This window comes from Carassius gibelio, chromosome A12 (assembly GCF_023724105.1).
Source record: "Carassius gibelio isolate Cgi1373 ecotype wild population from Czech Republic chromosome A12, carGib1.2-hapl.c, whole genome shotgun sequence".
Lineage (NCBI taxonomy): Eukaryota > Metazoa > Chordata > Actinopteri > Cypriniformes > Cyprinidae > Carassius > Carassius gibelio.
In genome coordinates, this window is record NC_068382.1 from 5,590,582 (window position 1) to 5,618,420 (window position 27,839).

General features: G+C 35.6%; 1 protein-coding gene across 2 annotated transcripts; it reads right to left on the reverse strand.

The window, feature by feature from the left end:
• Nucleotides 1-683: 683 nt before the first annotated feature.
• On the reverse strand, nucleotides 684-27,721 carry LOC128024971 (myoferlin-like). 2 transcript variants are annotated; one of them, XM_052610883.1, is made up of 53 exons: nucleotides 27,512-27,721; nucleotides 27,362-27,417; nucleotides 27,055-27,146; nucleotides 23,278-23,386; nucleotides 22,750-22,843; nucleotides 21,790-21,923; nucleotides 21,559-21,687; nucleotides 21,029-21,091; nucleotides 20,844-20,894; nucleotides 20,720-20,750; nucleotides 20,519-20,634; nucleotides 20,175-20,301; nucleotides 19,113-19,216; nucleotides 18,971-19,039; nucleotides 18,836-18,879; nucleotides 18,431-18,513; nucleotides 18,262-18,297; nucleotides 16,984-17,108; nucleotides 16,768-16,881; nucleotides 16,503-16,680; nucleotides 16,292-16,416; nucleotides 14,971-15,080; nucleotides 14,651-14,843; nucleotides 13,333-13,488; nucleotides 13,101-13,232; nucleotides 12,852-13,015; nucleotides 10,720-10,834; nucleotides 10,435-10,537; nucleotides 9,392-9,531; nucleotides 9,140-9,310; nucleotides 8,936-9,044; nucleotides 8,782-8,859; nucleotides 8,501-8,682; nucleotides 8,137-8,295; nucleotides 7,934-8,035; nucleotides 7,466-7,627; nucleotides 7,155-7,320; nucleotides 6,731-6,813; nucleotides 5,578-5,676; nucleotides 5,222-5,350; nucleotides 4,958-5,113; nucleotides 4,761-4,852; nucleotides 4,514-4,684; nucleotides 4,284-4,432; nucleotides 3,442-3,581; nucleotides 3,235-3,323; nucleotides 3,062-3,157; nucleotides 2,198-2,339; nucleotides 2,014-2,113; nucleotides 1,744-1,931; nucleotides 1,400-1,509; nucleotides 1,162-1,309; nucleotides 684-1,064 (listed from the first exon to the last, which is right to left on the reverse strand). In XM_052610883.1, the coding sequence occupies exons 1-53, from the start codon at nucleotides 27,597-27,599 to the stop codon at nucleotides 1,026-1,028; spliced, it is 6,141 nt and encodes a 2,046-aa protein (XP_052466843.1). In that variant the 5' UTR covers nucleotides 27,600-27,721; the 3' UTR covers nucleotides 684-1,025. The 2 variants fall into 2 exon arrangements, with proteins under 2 accessions (XP_052466843.1, XP_052466844.1); XM_052610884.1 differs by lacking the exon at nucleotides 18,262-18,297 and adding an exon at nucleotides 5,963-5,971 and having other exon boundaries at nucleotides 6,737-6,813; nucleotides 27,512-27,705.
• Nucleotides 27,722-27,839: the final 118 nt, after the last annotated feature.

Here is a 27,839-nt window from a genome sequence, read left to right on the forward strand (position 1 = left end):
TGACTAAATGTAGCTACATAGTGACACCTAATGGTTATAAAACAAAAAATATTGACAAAGGGAGATACATTTTTATTGTATGAAAATAGTTCATTTTACACATAGATACGTAGCTACTTTAGGATTGCAAAATGTTTTGTGCTTCTGAGAAAAAGGACAACATACTGACTCCGTTGTTATTTTTATTGCATTTATTAGCAATTAAAGGTCGCAAAAATATCATCTATGAGATCAAGAGTATAGTTTCATCTCAATATTAACTTCTTGATTATTTTACTTTTCGATATAATTAATATTACATTTCCAATCACTGTGATGTTTGAGAAAACGGCACTCTTGCTTGTGTGATATTGCTTAACTATATCATATGTTATTAATAGATATAAAAACAAATAATAATAATAATACAATTAAAAACCCCTCAAGGGGTTCATTTCTGACTTTGATAATGATATAAGTGCACTTTATGCTTTATACAAAATACCATTTAAAAAAAAAGATAATAAAATGTATACATTTTTTTATATTTAGGAGTTTGACCTTTTCACTGCTAAAATTAAATTTGAATAAACAATGTTTGTGGCCAATTTGTCATGGATAATTGTAAACTGAACATGACTGAACATTTTAAGATGTTAAAAAAAAAAAACTCTACCTGATGTTCAACAAATGGACACAATCTATACAGACATATCAACATCTTTATTTAACAGTATATCTTTGTTAACCAGTCATCTTTAAAATGATCTGAGGTTATAATGCAATAAAATATATAGATTTTTAATAATAGAAAACACTTCATGATTTGTGTACAAATGTTTCTAAATATCAGTGAAACCTGAACCAAAAAGCGAAAATTCATAATTAAATGTAATATTGGTGCAAAGAGTGATTAAAGGTACATACCAAAACAACCAAATGAAAAATGAAGAACAACAACAACATGAACACTGTATTGATGATGTGTACGTGAAGGGTCATGCCAACTACATGGATAAGTTGACAAAGTTGAACTCCTTCTGAAATTAATTGAAGGGCTTGACGATTTTCATGGAGATGTAGTTCTGAAAAATAACAAACAAACAAACAAAACTGATTAGCATTGTGCTCCTTAAATCTCAAGTGTAAAGTCTCAACAGGATTGATGAAGAGTGTCCTTACAGGTAATGAATACAACAAGATCCCAATGAATAATAACACTAAGATAAGAACAACCAATCCGATGAAGAGCCACTTAAATCTTCGCCACACTATGAACTTGCACGTCTTGCATGGATTTGAAAACCAAAAAAACGAGGTTTCGGGTCTCCTGAGAAGTTGAAAAGAAAAAACAAATCTTATGATGATCTTCTGTTAACACATAATACCGTTAAACTATATAACGTGAGAACACAATTACTTGGGAGGATCCAGTTTCGGATTCATATTGGGTTCATCTCTGCCTTTTCCGGCAGGTCTCTCATCCGCTTCCTTCTCATTCACAATCTCCAAAGTCAGCTCAACCTTTCCCTGCAACCAACACATAAACAAGCCCTCATTAATCAAACTCTTAGAAGAAGAAAAAAATGCCAAGATGAACTAACATCCATAACACATTTTACCAAAATTTCATGCATTTGCAAGTGAAACATATTTGATGTAGATATTTGACTGTATCTATCTGTTTGTATCATGAAAATCAAATGTCATGCTGCACTATACAGAAATATATCAAAACTGAGACTATGCATTAGCTGTACTTACACCGAGTTCCCTCTTCCCATCTTTATCCATGTAGCATGGCCACCATCCTCTAACTGACTTCTGATCAAAAAGAGACTTAAATTGGTCTGATTTTGGAGGTGTGGTTCCATCCGGCACCATGCTAAGGCTACATTTCTCTGGCATTTTGGAGGGGTTGATGAGGTGCTGCAGATCCAGTTCAATAGCACCTGTAACATAAGTGAGATTAATAGACAGACCCAAAAATATGACGACAAAAAAACATCCAAGATCTGCATACACACGTCTCACCTAGATAATCATCCAGAGAGAATTTGTCATTATCCCATATTTGGACAATCAGCTTGGGTGGGATTCTAAACTCAGATTTGTCGAGGCTCCAGAAATGTTCCTTTTTAACAGAAAGGAAAGAATATTTTAATACTTCCAATCAAGTGCTCTTCATAATACGTTAAACACAGCCAAACCACATTACCTTTTTAGATACGAGACACAGCTGCTCCGCAGGCAAGTATTCAAATCCAAAGACAAATCTCCAGTTGAAATTGCCTTCGCCATCCAAAGATCGGTAATGGACATCTGTTTTTTGCTTATCTTCTTCCATACCTGGCATCCAACTAATCAAAGGTATAAATGCACGAATTACAACAAATATTACTTGTAAAACACATTAAGGCAGGACTCTAAGGGTGAACAATGTAAAAATGTAACTAATCAATCAGAGAAATATTGTGATATTAATAAACTATTAATGAATATTAAAACAACTGTTTTGTATTAAAGGTTATATGAAATGTTGTGTTTAAAATTGAAAATTATTTAATTAAATATGCACCAGAAATCTGAACTTTGCATAAAGCCAGATTCGAAATACTACATTTAAATTTTAGAGTTTTTTTTTTCAGAGGTAAATTTAGATATCTTTTTTATTACTCTATATAACTTCTGTCAAAAGCTAAAAAAAAAAAAGAAAGAGCATTTTCACCATTTTTAGGAATACAATGTTACATAAATCAGACAAATGACTTATAAACAAACTCATCTGCAAAAACATTCAGAATACAGATAGAAATAAAAGTGTGAAGTTTGTTGTATGTAAGTGCTACTGAAGTGGAGATTTATAGGTCAGTACCTGAGAAAAAAATTGAAAAAAAATGGCCTTTTAAATATTTAGTATGTTATTAAAGTCTACAGATGCAAATAGATAAAAAAAAAAAAAAACTTGTAAATGTACATTTCTTCTTTGCACAATGAAAACAGACATGCTATGGAAGCAAAACAACAAAATCTCAAAATGAACCAATGGTTTTGCCTAAAACCACTTAAACCTTTTACATACCCCTTTACATAGATGTCACTCATTTTTTCACTAGTAATGCTGGTTTCATCCAAAACGACGTCAGATGTGTTCCAAACAATGACGCGCAGGAAATACCTGATAGAAAGAGTGGACGTGAGTTTATCGCCATTCAACAAAAAAACATAACAAAAAAGTTACAAATTTCTTCTCACTTTTTTGCTTTACGTGGAGAGATGTCAAAAGGAGGTCCAGGAGGCCCAAGCCTTTTTGGGAAAATGTCAACCCACATCTGTAGTTTTCCCTATAAAACACAGACAACTCAATAACACAATAAAGCAGTATTTTGAGTTTGCTTTCAAACAAAATAGAGTTCTTTTTAGTATATAACAGAAAGAACTGGCCGGTGAGTAGCATCACACCTGTGGGAGAGTCGGCTGGAAGCTACTGTAAAGAGTTCTGGTTTCAACATGTTCCGGAACCAGGCCTTGAGTTCTGAGGACGTGGAGAGCGATCCGCTCACTTGGAGGACCCAGATGTTGGTGGATTTCCTTGTTTGCTTCTAAAACACACAGATATAAACATACAAACTACAGCACCAGGGAATAACTAGACAAGTTTGAATGTTGGCTTGACAAAGCATATATTAAAAGTTTCTAACATTACGTTTCAAGGCTAATTTGGCAGTGTGTGATTTGGGTGGCTGTGAAGGGGCTGCTAGGTGGTTGTTACGGTGCTTCAGGACAGGGGTTTTTAGCAAAAACAAAGCCAGCACAATAGCTTTAAAACTAAACCCATCAAGGTTTTTTTTTTTTTTTTACATGGTTTTCCCCTTCATCAAAATCACATTCTGTGGGAGCAGACTAAAAAACAACCAACGGAAATGGTATAAAAGTAGCCCAATTCAATGTTAAAACCATGGACTTGGCAATACTGGGGCAGCAACAGGATGCAATGCTTTGTAGAAAATTTAAAAAGGGGAAACCAAGATTTTTTAAGTTTAATAGTGAATATATCCGCTTAATAATAACTTTGGCTTTAGTAAAATAGCAATATAAAAGCTAATTATTTTGGTAACATGTCATGTTTTTTAGTTGTTGTCTTTTTGTTGTCCACTATAGGACAGCTATACATCCAATCAATTCTAAAAGATATATCAAAATGATTTACAACAGGCTCTTTATTCAGTTTGGTGGATATAAAACAATAAGTTTGTCAAGCCACCATAATACTGTTCAAAAGAACAAAAAGCTCTGAAAATTACCAAAGTCAGAAAGGCAGTACAATCGGCCACCAAAAGATAAGGTGTTTCCGTTGTCTTCACTCCTGGGTGGACTTAAGCCTTTCCAACGGGCCAGTTGTGCAAGAATCTGAGATGGTTTGAGTTGATCGCGCCACTGGTTTGGTCCAGAACTATTTAATGAATAAAACCATTAATCAGTTAATGTCTCTACTGTTGTCCTCAAAGAAAATACTAAACTGTATGGGTCTCACATGCAGTATGTCTGGGCTAAACCACAGTAAGAACCAAAGCGAGAAAGAAGGCGGTTCTCCAAGTCAATCACCGTCTCCCCAACTTTCTCATCACGGCTGAGCAAATCAAAGTCATAGACGGCAATTTTCAGGTCTTTGTCTTGTGGGAGGAAGCATGTCATTTCAAACATCCTGTTGAGAAACAGAAAACTTAGTCTACTTTGACAATATGCTAAATGAGAATCTCTCAGTAAATCTATGGCATTACCTTCCAAACACTGGGTTAAGAGAGTATGGTATATAGTTGTCTCTGTCATCAATAGACTTTTTCCCCAAAGAGATTTTAATGTATGGGTCACACTGAAATGAAAAGGACCTTTTAAAAACAATGAATTCTTCAAACTGTGCAGCTAAAGCTCAGAATTAGTCCTGATGTTCCTTAAAATGCTGAATGAAATCAAGTACTTTGCCATTGTTGTCTTTGGGTTGCAGGTCGATGGCTTGAACCACATAGATTCTGACCACACACTCCTGTGAGATGCTGTCGGGCAGCTCTATGAACTGACGTGGTGGAGGGGGCACCCCTGGGTCATCTGACAATGGGTACATCTTAAAGGAGCCCTGAAAACAATCAGTCAAACGAAATTGTTTATTTTACACAGCCAAGAACAGACAAAAAACATAAGGTGCGACTTAAACAGCATTAAATGTATTCTTAAAGCATCTCGCCTTGAATTCTCCAACTACAGCGGGGTCATCATCGTCACTTTCATTTTTCCCACGATGCAGTTTGAAGGTGTTGCAGAAATCAGTGAGACCCATGAATTGTTTTACACTTTCAAGCTCATGGTCATATACCTATGAAAACCAACAGAAGAGAACCATTGTAACTGCACGGAAAAGAGTAACCAGCACATATAAAGTCACATGTGTTTGGAACAAATGTTACTTTCTGGATTAACTTTTCCTGTAACATTGTATTAACATTACTTAATATATTTCTAGATTTTAGGTATTTATTATTTTAATATTAAATAAATATGTATATCTACAATGTTATCATATAGCTTAGACAGAATTCACACCTCCAATGTGTCATAACCTTTGTCAAGGTATGGGCGGCATTTCTCGCTCTCTCCAACAGAAGCATAAAACTTACTCCACCAATCAACAGTCTCTTTCTCCTGTAATGTAATGACAAAATGTATAGTTTCATCCTCATGATAGAGCTAAAATACAGATATGATGATCAATGATTTTTTGTTCCTGTAGCTCAATTGGTAGAGAATTGCGATATCAAGCGCAAGGTTGGGGGTTCGATTCCCTGAGAACACATGATAAGTAAAACTTGATAGCCTGAATGCATTGTAAGTCGCTTTAGATAAAAGCGTCTGCTAAAAGCATAAATTTTAATTTTTAAATTTAAATGATTTAAGTATAAAGTGTGTCACCTGCTTTCACAGAACTCACCTTCTCGCGCTGATGAAACCAAGAAGTGGATACATTAAACACACACACACACACACACAGAGAGAGAAAACATTATTCATTAACATTTGGTAAGAAGAAATATTATTAGGTTTGTAAAAGCTCTTACATCCTATTTCTGTAATTTTTCAACTTACTTAATCAGATAGCATGACCCCAATTATAATTAAAAGACTAATCACATTAAAAAATGTATCTAAAGTTAATGTAAAATGTAAATTTAATACACTTTTTTTTTAAAAACTGAAAACTGACAAAAATGTGTACAATTTAACTTCATACTTTTCTCCATGATTAAATGCCTATAGTACACACAAGGGAGTGAGCTTTAATTCATTCATTTAATGACAGTTGGTTTGATTCCTTATAGAGCAAGTCAGCTGCAAATCACCAGAATGGGAGATGAGATTAATCATTTTGAGAACAACTGATTTGATATTCACCCAATTTAACCCCTTTGTAACTACAGAAGGTAAAGATTCATTTAATCAGCCTCAAAGTGAGCTATGGAGAAAATGTCAAATTCAGTCATTTTGATTAAAGTGTCTTATTTCTATACATACTTGAATGTGACTAGCAGTGGCCATTTTGTCAACAGCAGCTGAGATGCCATAAAAATACTGAAATTCACAAAGTTGAAAATAGGAGCACGTTTATTTTACTTTGATGTGTGTACCAGTATCTATAACAGAGTTCTCTCACAAGGTGAGACTTAAATTCCTAAACCTACCAAATGGAGTGACTTGGTACCAGTACCTGAGCTTCTAGAAGATGCTGTGCGCCGTCATCTATGTTTACATGGAGGTCTCTAGGAGAAGCTGCCATCAAAGCCACTGCAGGAAAAGAGAATTGTGTAAGGATGCTTATTAATATATTATTTTTTTTTATTTGCATTTCATAAATTTGCTGTACATGAGGGATAAAGCCACTATACATGGTTAAATATTTGTCAAAACCAGTTAGACCCAACTATGCAAATAGAATAAATAAATGACCAACTACAGTTTAGCATGCACTACAGGGATTTGATTAAAACCAGAATTTAAGGAATACCAATACAATGTTACCTTGCACACGCAAGCATTGGTTTGTGATACTGGTTTTTAATATTTGTTTTTATTAACTCTCCTTCAACAAAAAACAGGTCAACATAAATGTGTAATAAGTAATGTACCTTTTGAAGACATGGCCACTTCTGCGATTGTGGCATAAGGATCACATCGAAACTCTTCCAGGGAACTGATGGTGCATTGACCCACCACAGGTTTCCGTCCAAAGGGTCTGTGGTCGATGACTTTCAGGACTATAGGGGGAGTATACATCTCTTCTTTGGGTAGAAGCTAAAGACACAAAACAAGATGATAAAGACATATAGTCTATGGCCTCAGGACACTTAAACCATATTTAAATATGAATGTCATCGCATTCGACAGCAAAATATCAAAGCAAGCAGCCTTTTCTCCACAAGTAGATATGCATGCTCACCACTTTTAATAAGAGGACATTTCCTGGAAAATTAGGGCACTTCTTCATGTTTTTGATGACAGCTGTCTGAACTCTCTCTTCTCCGCACTCCACCACCAGAATGGGTGACGTCACTGGAGCCAGCTGATACGTCTTCATGTTACGCAATCCCCAAGCTAGAACCTGCATCCAGCAAAACAACACATTCCAAAAACACCTGAATACTTCAATATAGTGCTTTTCTGCACAAGTTAACTGTCGGGTTAGGACGAAAATTACTATCTGGTGTAAATATGGTTGGTTGAGTCTTTCACTTCCATAAACTATTTTTTTTGACTAGAGATGAAGTTTTGAAGTTTTAATATGTATGAAGTTTTAATAGTATGCCGTCTCAACATATTAATTAACCGATTAAAGGGAATTTTGATTCTGCATGATTTGACCTTAACAAGTCCAAACAATGAGAAAAAAAAAAAAACTAAAACTGACCTCTATGGCAGTTAGCTGCACCACAGGTCGCACCCCTTGAGGAACCATATAGAGTTTCTCTCCTCGTTTGGGGGGAACAAGAGGAAGTTCAGTGTCATTTCCCTAGAGTAGGTAACATAAGAAATATCAAGAATGAGAAGAATTGAATCACAAAGCAGCCACTGATGTGGTTAAATAGGCTTAAATTACATTAAGAACCACACCTTGGTCTTCAGAAAGAGCTCTGCAGCCACCAGAACCTCCCCAGCAGGAGCATTTTTGTGCATTACAGGCTCCCAGAGGAGTTTAGGGGATACATCCATACTTGAAGTCAACTTCACCAATGGTATGCATGTACTTCTGCCAAGCATTTCATCCTTACCCTAGCAAGATGGACAAAATGTAAATCATTCGCTTGCATACTAAAGAGCAATTATATACACATTAGCTAGTATTTGACAGGTAACCATTAAACTAAAAAACCTGTTCATATGCTATATGTTGTCTATTAACTTTTCATTCGTTTTAATTAGCTTCTACCCTAACCTGAGAAGCTGATAGTGGCGGCATTAAAGAAATTAGACTAACCACTTGATCGCTGTCAAAGATTTCCATAACCACAAGAGGTGGATTTTGAGCAAGAGACTGGGGATCACCATAGATTTCCACATTTTTAAAAATAAGAGTCTGATCCCATGTCGGGTTCAAGGTACTTCGGATTGTCTCTGTCGTTTGGCTGAGATGCAAAAATGACACATGGACGTATGGATCTGCAATTTAAACCAATATGATTAAATTATAAAAAATAGCCTGGTCCCTTTTACAGATAATTAAGAGACACATCAGCAATATCACAACTGCTATAATACCTGAGAAGCTGTCTTTGTCCAGAGAAGTAAGGTTTCTGGCCTGGTAAACATAGACTCTCAAGTGGTATACGTAGGATTCTGCAAGAAAAATCAAGTTCAACTTAAATAAAATGGATATTCTGGTAACAATAAAAGATGTCTTTAATGAACTCACGGTCAAATATGCACGATACAGTCGGTGTGTTGGCTCCAAACTGCTTAACTGAAGCTTCTGCTTTATTGCCTTTTTCATCACCTTTAGATTCTGTGTCGACTCCCTGTCCCTGCAAACCAGCAGTGAAGAGGTCATTAAATGGCTAACAAAAAACAGGATAAAGTGTATAAATTTATATAAAAATTATGCAGCTTTGACGCTAACCAGAGATCCCTCCAGTTTGAAAATGGCCGAGGCTCCAACCCGATCAGCAGGTGTCATCTTCCTTCTCCAACGCCGCCGACGGAACGTGTCAGATGATCGCTCCTGCCTGTGGAACTTCCAGCCAATCAGTGAGGAGTATTCCCATCCCTCTGCATCTCCTTTATCCTTTGTCTGCATGTCAAACAATTAGGAAATATACATTATAACGTATGATCCTAATTTACTTTGAAAAATCTTTAAAAATGCACTTGCATCAGCAGCTGTTTTGGCACCAGGAATCCTTTTGCGAGGTCGGATCATTCTTCTGCGACGATGAATGTGGTACATCTTCTCAGTTGCCACCCAGGATTTGGGCTTATCATCAGGTGGAATAGTGAGGCCATATTCCCAACCTAAACTTACAAATACAAATCATGTAACTGCACAGCCCAAAGATTTGATTTAGATGAACTAAACGAGTTTTAATCATTACAGTATGGACTTGCTATTGCCAATAGTGTTCCTGTAGCTCAAGTGCAAGGGGGTTCGATTCCCCGGGAACACATGATAGGTAAAAATTGATAGCCTGAATGCACTGTAAGTTGCTTTGGATAAAAGTGTTTGCTAAATGCATAAATTTTATTTTAATTTTAATTTCATTTCATTTCATTTCATTTCATTTCATTTCATTTCATTTTAATTTAATAGATATGCAGACACGCTGACGTGAGCATGTAAGATATGCTGATGCTGCATGAACAGACATGCATTAATCCAAAAGCAAATCTAGACAGGTGGAGCTGGAGGAGGTGGAAGGTTTCAGAGGAACTCTGATAACGTGTTCAGGATCTGCTTAGAGCTAACACTTGGACCAGACTATTTAAATGTTGAGCAAGCAAGCTTATTGGCCATGGAATCAAACAGAGTCCAATCAAACTGTGACATGTATTCAATTATATGATTGTTAGCAGATTGCATTTAAAGGACCTAACAGTTGGTGCCATCTAGAGCTTCATACCAAACTTCCATGATGTGTTAAATTGTAATGTGCTCTAGCGTGAATATGTACAATTTATCATAGATAAATTCTAGATAATTAAGAGGCAGTCTGTTTCTTAAATAAAGCTAATGCATGACTTCAGAAGACCATTAATATTGCACACGTCAAATAGTCTCCTTGGTGCATTTATAGTGTTTTTTCCCTTCATTTTAAAGGCTGCCTCTGGTCACTGTTTATTTTCCTTTCATCAAAATCAAAGAAATTCAGTATTACACGTTTGGAATTACATGCAGTTGGGTGAACTGTAAACTCTCACCTTTTTCATCGACAGCACGGTTGCCATCAAAAGTCCAGTTATCCTCCCACTTCCAGCCAGGAGGACATTCAATCTCTGTAGGGCCCCGAACCTTTTCTCCATTCTGTAAATAAAGTATAATAGTGAGGAATAACCGGATTTTTAAGAGACACTATAAACCTTTCTTTCTTTGTTTCACAGGTAGGAGTAGTAGTGCCATAGAGGCTGTTTAAATAGAATAATTGAATGAACAAATGGCTTGATTAGACATCTGATATGAAGCCAAGGATTAGGAGGTGCTTTTACCACATCAGTGTAAGACTCTGCTGCAAGCTTCCATTCTCCGCCTGGTAATCGAGTCTCATTCTCATAGACCTCATCCACGAACTCTGTGTGTCCTGCATCAGCCTCAGTCAGCAAGCTACCCGTCCACCCAAGAAAAACATAACTTTTAAATAGACTGTAACTGTTTCTGAAGAAATATGAGTGGTGGTTGTTAATGCAAAACTTCCCACCATTATACTAGGTATTGTGGTGGGGTATTCGCTGATTTTTATATTGGCAATGTTTACCAAAAAACACCAGATACAAGCATTCAGAGACAAGAGAGACAGATCTGTATTCTTCCTCTGCTAATGACTGTCACTTGGCATACTAGTCTGTCCTTGAGCACCATCAAAGTGTAGTTTTATGTAACAGCAGCAGCTCTGGGCATGTGACCAAAAGCAGAAACCTTACTGGTTGGCCAGTTTTAAAGAAATTAGAACATTTTCCATAAAATGCAAATGATTTGTCGGGCTGAACAGACACATTAAAAGCTGTTTAAATAAATTAACCCTCCTATCACATTTGGGTCAGTTTTGACCTGGACGTGGTATTTACAAATTGTAAAAAAAAAACATTGCATTTGGATCAAGGCCATTAAAATACATGTGATTTAGTTTTTTCAGTTTTTTTTTTTTTATAATTTAAGAGATATAACCATTAAAATAAAACTGTCACACATTCACACATTCACATTCAGGTCAGTTTTGACTGTGAAGTGTGGTTTTACCCATGAATTATTATTATTATTATTATTATTATTATTATTATTACATTTATTATTTACATTTGTATCAAGTTTCTTTTTTCTTCTTTTTTTTTTACTTCCATTATCTTACACACAATTCTAAGACTAAATTGTGTTGGTAAATTTGAATATGCACATACAAAAATAATATAAACAAACAAAACATGTAAGCAACACAAATAAACTATATCTAATGAACTACAACCCAAAGGGGTGTAGAGCAAAATTTCAAAGACCAAATACCGTATTTTTTCGGACTATAAGTCGCATCAGTCCAAAAATACGTCATGACGAGGAAAAAAACATAAATAAGTTGCACCGGACTATAAGTCGCATTTATTTAGAACCAAGAACCAAGAGTAGACGGTCTGTAGACGGTAATGTTTTCTGTTAGTTCATCTCTCTCGGTTCATGTCAAATTAATTTTGATAAATAAGTCGCACCTGACTATAAGTCGCAGGACCAGCCAAACTATGAAAAAAAAGTGTGACTTATAGTCTGGAAAATACGGTAGTTTAATTTTGCAAGAGGAAAGAATTATGAAATAGGTGAAGTCCACATTTCATTCTGTTGCCACAAACTGATGAAGTACTGCACATTCATGCTGCTGATCCGAAAAGTGAAAGTTTATGCCTGTAAAATTAATATATTTAGTTTGAAACATTACATTTATACTTATGTTGTTTTGTTAAAACACCTCCATTAAACAGGCCCCACATGTCTACGCCACTGTATGGGAAGATTTGCATAACCCCGCCCAAATGTTCACACAAATAGGCGGCGTAACTTTGATTCTCGCGGTTGCTGCCGGCGTCATGTTGTGGAGATGCTGTGTTGTTCCAACCAAATATTCAGATGTGTGCAGCTAATTTTATGGAGGACTGTTTCCTGATCCTGGGAGACTAGACTACAATGCTGGCTGTTCTGACTCACAGTCTGTAAGTACGTTTACATATTTAAAAGATTTGCCACTGATGATTCAAACGAGAGTTTTGAGCAGTTTAGAGTAGGGCTTGTTGTTTGTCGTTTCTCTGATCACAAATGCAGACATGGTTTTATGTTTACCGATGAGCTTTGTAAAAATACGTGTTTGAGAAAGGCAGGGCATAGAGGAAAAACAATAATGTACAGTATGTGGAAAATAACGTTTTTGTTGAAACTTAAACCGCATAAATTTCATTACACCAAATACACAAAAAAATGTTCTTTTTAGCTATTTCATAAGACCCTTTTAACATTTAGTGTTGCTAGTTTGTTCAGATGTTTACGCCTAATTGGGAAAAGTAGCAATAATGATACTTGGAAACTTCATTAATAATTTGCCAGCTATTTCTAAATGTTGTTTCAAGGGTGGGGAACAACTCACGTTTTCTCTGGATCAACACGCCAGTCACCATCCCACTCCCAGCCAACAGGGGGCAAAAAATACTCCTGCTTCAGCTTCACTTTGCCTGTGACATCAGAATACTTGCTACGACTCAGCAGACCAGTGGTGCCCCATTTTCCCAGAACATGAGCCTGGTTTTCATACTGCAAAAGAGACAATGGATAAACATTAGCTCCTTACTCAAGACTTCATCTTTCCAGACCTAAAATCATAAAAAAACATATTTACCAATTCTGCAAATACTTTGAACATTCCCTCTGCATACTGATTGAACTTCTTTTCTTCTGTTGCCAGCCCAAGCCACATGTTCACACGTAACTGGATGGGAATTTTCAAACCTTTTTTCTTGTCCATGGGATACTGTTGGCAAATGGTCATTATGGGATAGTTTTCACAGAGAAAATGTAAACATGTTTTATGTCACATGTTTAAAAAGCAGCATGGAACCAACTCTCAATACCTTCATAAAGACAGTCTGGGTCTTTCCACAGAACTGACCACACGCCTGCTCACTGTAGGATGAATAGAGCACTTGATGGGCTGGGATGCGTGTGTACGCTACCCTCTTCTCTCCTCTCAACATCCAGATAATCACATCAGGCATGCTGATCTGAGACTTTGAAAAAAGATGTTCCACAATTAATGTTGATACAAATTATGTTTAAATAAATAGTCAGATTCTATTATATGATGACAAAATGAGTGCTTTATAGGAAGAACTAATAACTGAATTGCCACAGTTTGTCAGGTTTATGGCACCAAATCTTTAAGAGAGACTTTGTTTGAGGTTCATAGTAGCAGCTACATATTCACAAACAGAACCTTATATTCCATGTCATTTCTGTGAAATAATCATGCATCTTTTAGCTGGTCTAATATCGTCATAGTCAAAATAACAATGCCACCCAGAAAACCACATGTAAAAACAGACGTGTCTAAGTGGACAGTTCTTGGTTAGACTAAGTGGCAATGTGAACTGGACTTTGTCAAAAGTGAAAAGTCTGGGAGATTTTTTTTTAATACATGGGTAGCAACCTAAGGAAAGTAAAAGGGACAGCAGTGGTAAACGTATGTGAATGTGTATTGATTGAAAATGCATCAATATAAAAATTCGGTTTGATACCAATAAACAGCTTATTATTTTCATGGATAATTGATAATAACTAAAATAGTAATCTTAAATTAAATTTAGTCACAACATTATAATGTACAGTATGAAAAATTGAATATATATATATATATATATATATATATATATATATATATATATATATATATATATATATATATATATATATATATATATATTTGTGCTGTCAAATGATTAAATCGCATCCAAAATAAAAGTTTTTGTTTACATAATACAGGTACATGTATGTGCACTGTGTATATTTATTATGTATATAGAAATACACACACATACACTATATATTTAAAAAATGTACATGTTTATACATTTATATATTTATATTATAATATTTTATATACAAATATTTTATATATAAACACATTTTTTTCAGAAATATATAAACTCATGTGTTTATATTTACATAATAAATATACACAATATACACACATATTATTATGTAAACAAAAACTTTTATTTTGGATGGGATTAATCGTTTGACAACACTAACGTATATATATATATATATATATATATATTTATATATATATATATATATATATATTCGTAATCACCTTTGTAGCAATTATTAGTCAAAAATCTTTGTGTATCCCTACTTGTAGCTCCATTCCTACACTGGATAAAAAAATACCTCCTCGGCGAGTTGCTTGAGTTTGTCTAACCAGCCTTCAATGATGCTCAAGCACTTATTGACATCTGTGGCTTCCTCAAACAAGTGTTTTGCTCCCTTCATGATGTTCTTCAGAGCACTGTCCCGCAACAACTTCATCTGAATATCCAGGGCTGTGAGATTGGGCTTCCCCTCCAGGTCAGGGATTTTGACACTTAGGACACAGAAGTTTGTATTAGTTTAAACATGCATGACAAAAATAAACACCTCTCTGCCATTAACAATGCATGTAGTGACATCTTGATGATTGTTGATCTAAAAGGATGTAAAGTGGATATTACCTGCTGATATCTTCCATTAACTGATTCATAAGCTTTAACCAGATTTCTAAAAGTCTTTCATCTGTAGCTTTGGACTGTACTGCAGACTTTAACACATTGAGGTTGGTTTGCTGCAAAAGAAATTGCATTGAAAGATCTGATGCACAAAATAATTCATTATATTCATATAAGTCCACTAAAATCGACACTTGATTACTAATATAAAATTTGGTTTACAGTGCCCCTATCATGCCATTTTAAGGCATTTTTTAAATGCTTTAATTTTCTCAAAATATGAATTTAAAATCATCTCATTTTCCAATGATTCTCAAACAATTCATTCAAAGCATTTCTAAGATTCAATCTCTCTAAACCCCTCCTTTCTGTGAGCCTACTCTGCTCTGATTGGTCAAATGGCCCAGTCTGTTGTGATTGGTGGGTCACAGTCACAGAAGATAAACCCATTGCCATAATTCCATATTTTATATTTTATCCATTATTTATTATACTTACAGGCTGAGATTCAGTGGAATCCAGCTGGTCCAAATAAACTGGGTACTGAGCCATTTTTCAAGAGCAGGCGTTTTGTGAACCCGAGATTAGAGAAGCAGTTAACAGTAAAATGACGGGAACACACACACAAAAAAAGATTGGGGTTGTACTGCTGTGCTACAGTGGAAAGAATGAATTTTTTAACCGCTGATTCTTTGCAGCCTTATCTCTTGGAAGTGAAAACAAAACAAATTTACTTTCACATCGGACACAGAGTATTCTCGACATGATGTTAACCATATGAACAAGCTACAGTATTTGAGGCAGGGGTCAAGCTGTTCGCTGCTGGCCAACGTAAAACATAAGTAGGCTTTCTGGCAAATGTGTTTCTCTGTGACGTGTGTCCTTCAAGGAAGTGGGATTCCAATTACTGACGACTCGTTTAGGCTGTTCAGATTCATTTTTTCTTTTGGGAGACAATAGCTTTATTTATCCTGCACTTTTGGCTTTACAACTCTGCAGATTGTTTACATTCACATACAGCTACAATGCATGAAAAGCAATTTGAAATGGCATAATAGGGGCACTTTAAGCAAAACAAGTTAAGAACCACTGTTACATTGCCATTCAAAAGTTTGGGATTGCTAAGATTTGTAATGTGCTTCTGCTCATCAAGGCTGCATTTATTTGATCAAAAACACAAAAATAGTAATATCGTGCAATATTATTGCAATATAAAATAATGATTTTCTATTTTAATATCCTTTAAAATATAATTTTTTACATCTCAAACTTATGAACAGCAGTGTACTAACATGCATATATGTAAACTGTCCAAACATTCACTTACCAAACGGTTAGATATATACAGAATGATGTTTACTGAGTCTAACCGGTGACTGATATCCTCCCAAAAGGACGTGAGAGCAATCACAGGCTTAGTGTCGGCCCAGGGCAGGTAGTAGTAATTATTACCTGGAAGGACCAAACAAAAAGCTTAACACCACAGATCCTAATTTCAGTTACTTTATTACACACCAATCCTTCAAAATGTGCATCACCATCAAAAACAGCACAGCTGTATTGTGTGGTCGACGCCAGAGGTTTGCATGTTAGGTCGTTCTTGTTGCCATAGTTGCCAATGCTAACTTCAAACTGAATAGGCTCCCCGGGTTCTTGGATCATAGTTGCACTATGAAACACTGCACACAGACAATACTTCCTTCTGCGCTGGTATTTCTATTCAAAAGAAAAGGAACACAACCCTAAATAAGGGTTTCAAGTGGAAAAACTGCTTTGCATGAAAAACTCAACAAAGAGCTTTACCTGAACTACCAAGATATCGTCGCTTGGTATTTCTTCCACAGACTTGTCAGCCTTTCCATCAAGTTTTGTAGAGAGTTCAACAAGAATTCTGCCTCGGTAAGCCACCCCTTCATCCTGCAAATATATACAAATCTTTCAGCCTACAAGAAATGCATTTTTGCAGCAAATAAATCCTCAATATTTGGGAATGGAAACAAATTCATCACTGGCACTTGCCTTGCCAAAATTAAGGTCTTCATATGGGTCAGATAAGCCTGAGAACTCTCTCGGGCTGCCATACAGATTTATATAGCAAGGCCCAAAAGCAGGCAGGAAGCCCATCTCAGAATTCTCAGTCTCTCCTGTGAAAAAACACCATCAATAAAAATCTGTTCCAGTGACATGATAACAGTTGGGTGTCAGAGTGAGGTTTGTTAAAGCATCCCAAATGCAGAGCTCCTCCAGTTAGTATAATTAGTAAAAAAAAATCATTTTGATTAGTGTTATAAATTATTTGAAGTGCATTTTAAAAGTGAAGAAATTTCATACATTCATTCATGCTGTGATTTTAATTATATGGATAAACAAAGTTATTGATGAATGTTGGCATAATATGATTTTACACCAATGAACAATAACAAAACGTATATACTACTAGCCCAATAAAAATATCAAAAACTATTTTTAAATAGTTTTCTTGTGCTCACCAAGACTGGATTTGTTTCATCAAAATAAAAACAGTACTATAGTGAAATATTATTAACACCTTGTCTCTCTTTGAATGTGTAATTTATTCCCTTGATGGCAAAGCTATATTTTCAGCAACCATTACTCCAGTCTTCAGTGTCACATGATCCTTCAGAAATCATTCTGTTATGCTGATTTGGTACTCAAAAAGCAATAATATATAATATTATATATTATTAACATTATTCCAATATTATAATAATAATATTATCAATATTGGAAAAAAAAAGCTTAAGATACCTTTTTCAAAAACATTTAAAAAATCTGAATTATTCCAAACTTTTAACCGGTAATGTAATTGGGATGCTTAATTAAGCCATGCCATTTTATTTAGCTGATTAAGGTTATCATGAATTGCATAATTTCATTTCTTGGTGTGCAACATGATGCATAAAATGCTAAAAACAGCATAAGTGCTCTGCATGCACAGACATTCATAGTAAGCGCAAAGTAACTGCAAACCCTTGGATACCAAATCCTTTCAGACCAATATGAATAATGGTCGGTTTGAGAGAACAACGTATTTAATATTTAATTTAAGGTTGGGGGTTCGATTTCCCGGGAATACAGGATATGTAAAAATTGATAGCCTGAATCCACTGTAAGTTGCTTTGGATAAAAGCGTCTGCTAAATGCATTCATTTAATTTAATTTAATTTAATTTAATACAACTTAAAAGAATTGCATGGTAACTAGGATTTTTTAATGTCTATATTGCGTGTTTGGACACAAGGGATTGCAGATCTGGAATCAGCGTTTATATTCAACCTTCATCTGCTGAAAACTCATCTCCTGCATGATCCCCTATCACAAAGAAAACAATCAATAAAAGGTTTTCAGTTTCATAGTATATTTACAAAAGATCCGGACATGACCTCTGCGTTTAAAAAACAAAAAGTCTGACCTGAAAATGATTTGTGTATGCTGTCATTCATACCTTCAATTTCACCACCAGAGGATGCTACTTTGGTCAGATCCAGATACGTGGTGCCTATGGCATCATTCCCACTGAGGCGATCCCTGAGAAAGAGGGGGAGTCAGCTTAAATGTTCCAGTGTGTCACAGAATCAGTTCAGCTAGTGGTTATCTCAGTTTTTCCACTGTTCCCTGAGCAGCTTTAGTCTGGTTTAAGGGCAGGAATGCATTGTGGGAAAGGGTGGGACAGCACAGCTATGACTCACACTGCCTGCCTGTGTCCTCCCAGCTCAAAACACTGACCAAACTTTAACCCCCAGCTCACATTCCAAGACTAATAAAATTGGGAATTCTTTCAACACAAATTTCAAAAGTTCATATCCTCCGCTGTGGCCATGCAACCTTACCGCCACGCTTCAATACTCACCAGTCAAATACAGTCAGCCTGATTCTTTCACACATGGACGGGAACTGTAAAACAAATAGTACCAATGGGAAACTCAAAAGGAATAACTCATTTACAAAGTGCAGAAATAAATATTTTCCCTATCCAGCCAACTACCTTAACCTGTAGGTTGAGCTGTTGGTTCCACTCAGGGTTTGCGTTTTTCTCAATTATTTGTGTACAGAGCTGAAAGACATGTAATCATAGTTAAGACAGAAAGCAGAAGGAATAAGAGTGTGTATATTTGGGTGGGCTGTACCTTTTTGCCAGCAAACCAGGCCTCAACAAATGGATCCACTAGATTTTTCTTGTTTTCTTGACCCCCAAATGCTGCTTTCAAAGTCTGGGTGATGGAATCATCCACTGAAAACAAGCATTTCAATGTTACAACTTCTCTCACTTTAAAGTGAAGGTATTCTTTCCCACACTGGGAAAAATAATCTGTTTAGTACTAATAAATACAACTACAAGTTACTTAAAGAAGCAGTTCACCCAATGATGAAAATGTACTGACCCATCCAAGATTTAGATAAGACTGTTTCTTCAACAGAACAAATTTGGAGTTATGTAGCATTACATCATTTGCTCAATAATGGTTCCTCTGCAGTGAATGGGTGCCGTCAGATTGAGAGTCCAAACAGCTGATATGAACATCGCAATAATCCACACCACTCCAGTATATCAGTTAACATCTTGTGAAGCGTGTGGATTACTTGTGAATTAGTGTGTTTAGTGACTCATTCTGACGGCACCCATTCACTGCAGAGGATCTATTAGTGAGCAAATGATGTAATGCTACATTTACATCTCTTTAAAACTCATATACATCTTGGATTGCCTGAGGATGTTTACCTTTAAGCAAATTTTCTTTTTTTGGAAGAACTATTCCTTTAACATATTTAAATATCTTCAACTACATTCACTAGTTAAGTTATACTAAAAAGCTTCTTGACTTATTTTCTAAACACGAAAACATACAGTATGACCAAATGGTCATAAACATGAAATACTGGCTGCCTTCAGATTTTTCAGTGATTAGCTTAATTTACATAGACATTGGAGAATCAGGGAAATGATTCGTGTCTCTCAGCAGGGGAGCGTTAACAGCCAATGGTGACTCAACAGCTAATGGCAGGGAATGGTTTCGTGTCAGCTGGTGCAATGCCACCTTAAAGGGTCAGAAAGTGACCCAATGTACAAGCTCAGCATCCCAAATGTTGCCATTCCCTGGACTTACAATAGAAACCACATCATATCACTCCGAAAAGATTGTCTCCTGTGCTGCTTTAGAAAACAAATGTGTAAGGAATAACTGTAATACTCTGGGGGATGTCCTCAGCCCGAAACACTTTGAGTTTAAGAGTAACCCATCGGAGAGCTACGCCAGTGGGCAGCAGCAGGTTACTCTCCACATCATCTTTATCATTGTCCTGCTCCTTCTTTTCCACCTGCCAAATAGAGATTAACCAATGGGACCAGTTAATACAGTTTGTGCAATACAATATTTTTTTTAAGTGTGTGCTATTGTATATTCAAAATAAATAAGAAAATAAGGTGCACCTTTTCATGAAAAAACAAATCAAAAACTAATTTATAGATGAGACCTGTATTTGTCAATCTATATATTGCAAAGATGTTAACATAAATTATGTTCAGGGGACGTACCGGCGGTTCATCGCCCGTTCCAAGCACAAACATGCTGACTTTGAGATAACCTTTCGCTCCTGAGCTCGAGTCATCTGGGTCATTCAGGAGAATCCATTTCTTCATGATACAGTGAGCTATGGTGAGAAAACCACTTTTTTGAGCAGTCAGTTCAACTACAGGTAAAACGTGAGGAATATTTTCTGAGTATCAGAAAACTACCTGCTTCATCATAGATGTAACCAATATCAAGCTACAAAAAGAAAACAAATTATTTCTAAAAGTTCATTTTGAATTACACTGTGGGTCTGATAGAAAATCTACATTTTGGATTTCACTGAATTACCTTAAATTCACCCATGAGACAGTCTGCTCTAAAAGAATTAGAGTTATAGACCTACAGAAAAGATGAAAATCATCATCATCATCATCATCAGTAACTCTTCCACAAAATTTGATTTCTAATTTTCAATAAATATATGATCATTTAAATATGAAAAAAGTGGTGACTAGCATTGGCTTTTTTCTTACCCGGAAGCTTATGACCTCATCAAACAGTTCAGAGGGCAACATGTTGATGTTAAAAAAGAAAATCTGTAAAGATTAATATATGTGACATCAGTGACATCGCTTTTAGGAAATAAAGAATTTTCAAATAATCAGGCATAGAGAATAACAATATTTAAAGGGATAGCTCAATATTGAAATTTCACTTTTTTTTGGTACCCAAATATTTCAAAATATCTTCTTCTGTGTTCAGCATAAGAAAGAAATTCATACAGGTTTGATGGTGAGTAAATGATGAAAGTGAAATCTAATTTCAAAAGAAATTTCATATACTATATAGTTTTACATTATATAGTTTATCTATTGTATGTACCACCTTTGCAAGTTTTTTAAAATATGTTTTTACAGGCTCACTATAAACTGTGAGGATGAATGCATGATTGATAATAGAATCATTTGATCTACTGAACTATGATGAACTATTCCTTTCAGTAGTAATTATCTAATTAATAAAAAAATTAAGAGTTGTACAAATACTACACAAAAATATATACCTCATCAAAGTATGGGTTATTTCCTTTCCTGATCCTAGTCCTGTGTGTCTCTCCACACACATGCACTTTGACCACAGGTTTGATGTTATTTCCAGGCAACTGACGTCCCTCAATCACCCGCACGCGGATCTATGACAGAAATGGCATTTTAAAAAGACTAATAAAGCATATGCAGTCAGCATTTAAAATGGAAACTATACTGTATTTAATGACTACAGGACGATCCTGTACCTGAAAGTCCTGAGGTTTGTTAGCCAAATTATGACGTTTTCTGGTCCTAAGCTGAAGCTTCTGGCCAGGCTCACCAGGAGATGTGACAGCGCCCTGCCCACCACCATCAGTGGCGTCCCCCTCTTCCCCCCCAGCTGGTCAGTGCAAAGAAAAATTATTGCACAAAGCAGAACATCATGGGTTAGTCAGATATAACCAATAAGGCAAACATGCAATTAAAGTTTAAACCTTTTGACAAATGAATCTTCACAGATTCTAGTAATCAACCTCTAACCATAAAGCATCTGAAAGATTTATTTCTTTACGCTTCATTTCAGACTTAACTTTAACACACCATCAAGCATGTCATCTGTATAACACTACAGGTACATATCAATAAATTAATGTTGTGGAAAAGTTCATTTATTTCAGTAATTCAACTTAAATTGCGAATCTCGGGTATTAAATCAATTCAATGCACACAGACTGAAGTAGTTTATGTCTTTGGTTCTTTTAATTGTGATGATTTTGGCTCACATTGAACAAAAACCCACCAATTCACGATCTCAACAAATAAAAATACGGTGACATGCCAGTCAGCTAATCAACTCAAAACACCTGCAAAGGTTTCCTGAGCCTACAAAATGGTCTCTCAGTTTGGTTCACTAGGCTATACAATCATAGGTAAGACTGCTGATCTGACAGTTGTCCAGAAGACAATCATTGACACCCTTCACAAGGAGGGTAAGCCACAAACATTCATTGCCAAAGAAACTTTTCTGTTCACAGAGTGCTGTATCCAAGCATGTTAACAGAAAGTTGAATGGAAGGAACAAGTGTGGAAGAAAAAGATGCACAACCAACCGAGAGAACCATAATTACTGAAATAAATGAACTTTTCCATGAAGTTCTAATTTATTGAGATGCACCTGTACATTGCTAGGTCAAACACAAATACATTAAGCCACACTCAGAGCTAACCTGTGTTTCCGCCCATGCTGCCATCTTGTTGATTCTGCATGTTTGTCACAGCACCAGCAGGTGGCTCGTAGCCAATCGTCATGCTGATCGTTGCCTAAAAAAGGATGCAGCTAATTATCTCATAATTATGTCAAATAGACTACATAAATACTGAAAGTGTCTTGAAGAGATGTTATCAATGCAAGGCTCATCACCAAATTACATCCGATATTTATTTTTGATGATTATGTAAACATGCCTCTCAAGTTTATGTTATGACCAAATTAAAATAAACCAGGCAACTAAGCCGGTCTGCTGTAGAGTAGCATTCATTTTAAATAAAACTGACAATACTTCTTGGTAGCAGTAAGTATTAACAAATTGAATAAGGTATTTAATAAAAGAAAACTGAAAAGATTTGAATCTCGTGTAAATGAGTTCTGCGAGTGCAGCTTATGTGTGTACCTGCTTATATTAAGATTTTATTCAAATATAACAGAATATATTTTCTTTAACATGTAATTTGGTTTAGGAGATAAAAACACTCACTCCTATGGTCTTGCCATTTTCATCCACTAGAGCCAAGTTTTTCACTGGGAGAGACTTAACCTGGCTACTGGCAAGGTCTTTTAAAGAAACATTTGCAGAACCAATTAACCTAAAACAAAAAATACACATACATATAATAAAAACACAATGCGTGAATGTTTTCATGGGAGAAAAGATCTTTGTGTGCTCTCTGTTAGGTCACAAGTAAGATCTCCTCCAAAAGTAAATAATGCCATGCAGATTAATACTGTGATCGGGACACTTATAGGTCAGCATCCAGAAACACCCTCAAAGTCAGTTTTCCACCGGAGAATTGCCCTAGCTAAGTGAAAAGTCACAAACGATGAGAGATTCTGCATTTACCTTCTGAAAACATTGCCCTGTTAGCTCTACACATTTGATTAGCGTGCTGTTGCGATATCATTTCACAATAACGACAAGGGTGTGTCCACAAACATTGACACAAACAGCACAAATATCTGCGTTTAACATTCATAAAACCATTCAATATGAGGTCAATTTTCTGTCTAAAAGTTTTGCAGTCACGGATAAAAAAAAAAATAAGTGTGAAACCAAAATGTAAAAACGCAAGTAAAAATATATTGCACAATGTGTCAAAATTAAATCAAAACTTTCAAAAAATGGTCACGGATTGGAAAATTGAATGCATCTAAACCAAACCATCTAAATCAAAACTTTAAACATTTTTAATCATATTGCGGAAAACTGAAATACTAATGCAAAATTATCTGACTTGCACCCAATATCATGTTTTCCTTCTTTTTCTAGTTTTTTTTTGTGCTCAGACAGCTTCTGCTCATATTTATATTTTTTTGTATGTTTATGCTGTTTTTCCCTTCACTCTTGTTTTCATGTTCTGCGATTGCTTTCAAATTCCAAATGTTGCGGAAGGTTATAGAGTCATGTAAATCATGGCGGGCTTAAGCATCATGATTGCTCCACTAGTTCTAGATTGACAGCTCCTCCTCTACACAATCAGCTGAAGAGGAGCGTCGACATCACTCCAAAGCGCCTCATTGGCTGCAAATGCTCAGTGTTCACTAGTACTGGTGAAAATGAATAATCGTCAGCTGGGGTAACATCTTTCCATTCAGGACACTGTGAAATGTGTCTGCCTGTAAAAGCTGTACGCTGTGGATGCGATTCTTCGTGATTAATGGATTTGACAGCCCTAGTTCAAATGAAGCCAAATTAGAATTAATGAAAAATCTGTTAAAACATTCTTCCCAAAAACCTTGATTATTACAACATCCTATGACAATAAAAACGACAGTTGCATTGCGCAAAATTCCCTACATAGTCTCCAACCAAATATTCAAAATCATATGATCCGAGTTTCAAACAAACATGCCAAAGCAAACATATAAAGCAAAGGTAACCACACCCTCCAACATTTCGCCTCATTCTTTTTCCTTTATGGAATGTTATTTCTGAGATCCTATGCCTGGGGTGATTCCAAGTATGATTAATATTTACTAACCTCTCAGTAGCATTGTTTAAACACATATTCTTTAAACAACTTAGCCTCCCTGTACTTTAGCATACACACTACAGTATCTCAATGGAAATCTATAACTCTAAATGTGCTGTTCTACAATTCTGCAGTCGTTGGACTAGATCAGTGTCGTGATGCTCTTCATTTGCCAGACTCTCAGACAGACCTGATCTGAAATGCAACAATGCTACTTTTGTTCCAAAGAGCAAAATAAATGTGCCCCACAAGATTTTGCCAAGTATGTTGCTGGAACAACATCATCTCAACATCCAGGGACTACATTCTCAGAAAGTGTTAACCTACACATTAACGAATCCTAAATTCAGTGGGAATCTATCATTTGATAAGCCTGCCCTATTCCTTAAGATGTTGATCCAGGAAAAACGTCCAACAGGAAAATGCCCAAAATCTTAAAGATCCCATGAAATTTAAGGCTTTTGTTCATTTCTATCTAGGGTGATTATCATTAACTAAAACTATTTTTGTTAAATTAAGCCATAATAATAATAATAAAAAAAATCAAATAAAAACCTTGGCAATTTACAAGAATTGCTTATTGGAATTTGGAAATGAATCAAAAATAAAACTTAAACTTACACTGAAATAAAAATACATTACACCTAGACAGTAATATCAAACAAAAATCACAAACACACATAAAACAAGTTCAAATGAAATGTATAAAAGCTAAAATATTAATATAAAAGATGATAGTATATAAATAATACCAAAACAATGCTCTATATCAGGTTTGTAACCTAGATTAAAGATTATTAGATATGTGATGCTCCAAACATAGTGATTTCATCAGGAAAGAACATTGCTAGTTCAGCCCTTTCAGAGTCAGTAAACATACAACACATTGACCGAGGGAGGTACTTTAAAACCCAATCACATAGAGGAAAACTGAGCAATACCTGTGTTTTTTTGCTCTAACTACCCCATTGTAACTACTTAGATGCTGTTGTGCAACATTATAACTAGTGCTCTTTAGTGTTTTTAAGAGATAAGAAACTGTCAAAGCCCAACAAATTAGCTTTTTTTCCCTTATATATTTAACAAAATGCTTATTTTAATCAAGCTACAGTAGCCAGCATAATAAAATGGTAGCAAAAGTCTATCAAAACATCACATCAAACTACTGATGATGATAAATAACTGGCAGCATATAACGACACATTTGCAACACAGTTGCTGGTAGCCATTGATTTCCAAATTATGGGGGGGGAATACTATGGAAGTCAATGGCTACCAGCAACTGTGGTTGAAACATATATATAAAAAAAAAAGGTTTCTCTTGTGTTCAGCAGAAGAATGAAACTCATACAGGTTTGGATTGGAACAACTTGAGGGTGAGTAAAAGATGACAGAATTTAGATTTTTGTGTTAACAGTCTCCTTAAGTGTAACATATGACAATATTCTGGTATGGGCATGTTATTGCACATAATGTAGCTATTCAAATCAGGAATGACCACATGAATTGATTAAAGCATTTAAAACAAGTATGAAGGAGTGGTTTATGCTTCGAAAAAAAGCCTTCATAAAAGTTCATTTCTGACAGACCCTAAAAACAGCCACATGACATCAACAAAACAATTTGCATGTAATTGCATAAATGTAAATATAAGCAGGAGTTATGTGCCTCTTTGTGTTTGCCACTGGATTTCTTCCAATGCGGTTCTCACAGACAAATCTGGAATAACTGGAAATGCATTAAATTTATAGCCCAACATGGTGATATAGTCCTCTAAGACCCTTCTGTTTATTCCAATTCAGGACTTTATGCAACAACTGCATTTCAGACCAGTAACTAACAATCATTTATTCACCCAGTACTGTGAACCAAATGCCTCCGTTCCTCCCCTCATGACAGGTCTGAACACGGCCATGAAGGTGTGTGAGCTGCAAGGTATTACAATGTCGCACCAAGATTAACAAGGTTTATTATTACCCTTCAAATTTCACAATACAGATGTGTATCAAAGAATCAATGAATCAATGAATCAATCAAGTGAATGAAATGATGCAAACATGTGTTTTCAATCCTGTCTGTATTTTAATGAACTGCAAATCACTTTTTGTAAAATTGCAATTCTTAAATACAGGAGGTCAAAACTCTTAAATCATATATGCCTTGAACAGCTCACACAACTCTTATTTGATTAGGGTGGAACCAAAAGTTCAACATCAAACTGTTTGTCTTCTTACACTGGATAATATTGAGAATATGACTCGAATTAACAACTGAAAAACACTCACTTGTCCTTGCCAAGAGTTTCGTAGTCTTTCACAATCACATTAATGTAGCAGGAAGAATCAAGAGGAACACCTTTTAAATCAAACTCAAGTGTCTAAAGGGGAAAAAAAAAAAGTGTATTACAAATTTACAAACTTTAAAAGCTACTGTAGAAATGTGCTAGAAAACGGTGCTATGCAGACTATTAATATGTTATATGTTATAATTACACGTTATATACACACACTTGAACTCCATTCATTTGGAAATAGCGTTAAAACGGTTAAACATTTATTTAAAAAAAAATAACAATAAATTAACTCTACAGACCTCATTCCACACTGGGTTCAATTCACTGTTAACCGGCTTGGTTTTCTTCTTTTCATCTAAAGTGATAAGAAATGCATCAGATTAACAAATGAAATGGTCGGGTATTCTGCTTTCTAATGGCTAAAAAGGAAGCACATGAGGAATTCTTACCTTTAAACACCACAGATGTGACGGGGTCTGGACTGCCCAGTTTCTTTTTGGGCAGACCCGCCGCAGACTCGACTGTCACACGCAACATGACAGAAAAATCAGCTTCTTCATTTAGTGCACTTTCATGGTGATGTCCCTGTGTGTGTGAGACCGTGTTCTCGTTGCAGTGCCCTCCTCATCCATTTGGGAGTTTGTGAAGGGTGTGGACTTACTCCAGTGACAAAATTTGGCAGGATGCCTTACTTACCGGTTCAGATCACTTGTATTTTCTCACAGCAATTACTTTAAATTAGGAAATACTTTTGATTCATTTAATATTTTATTTGTG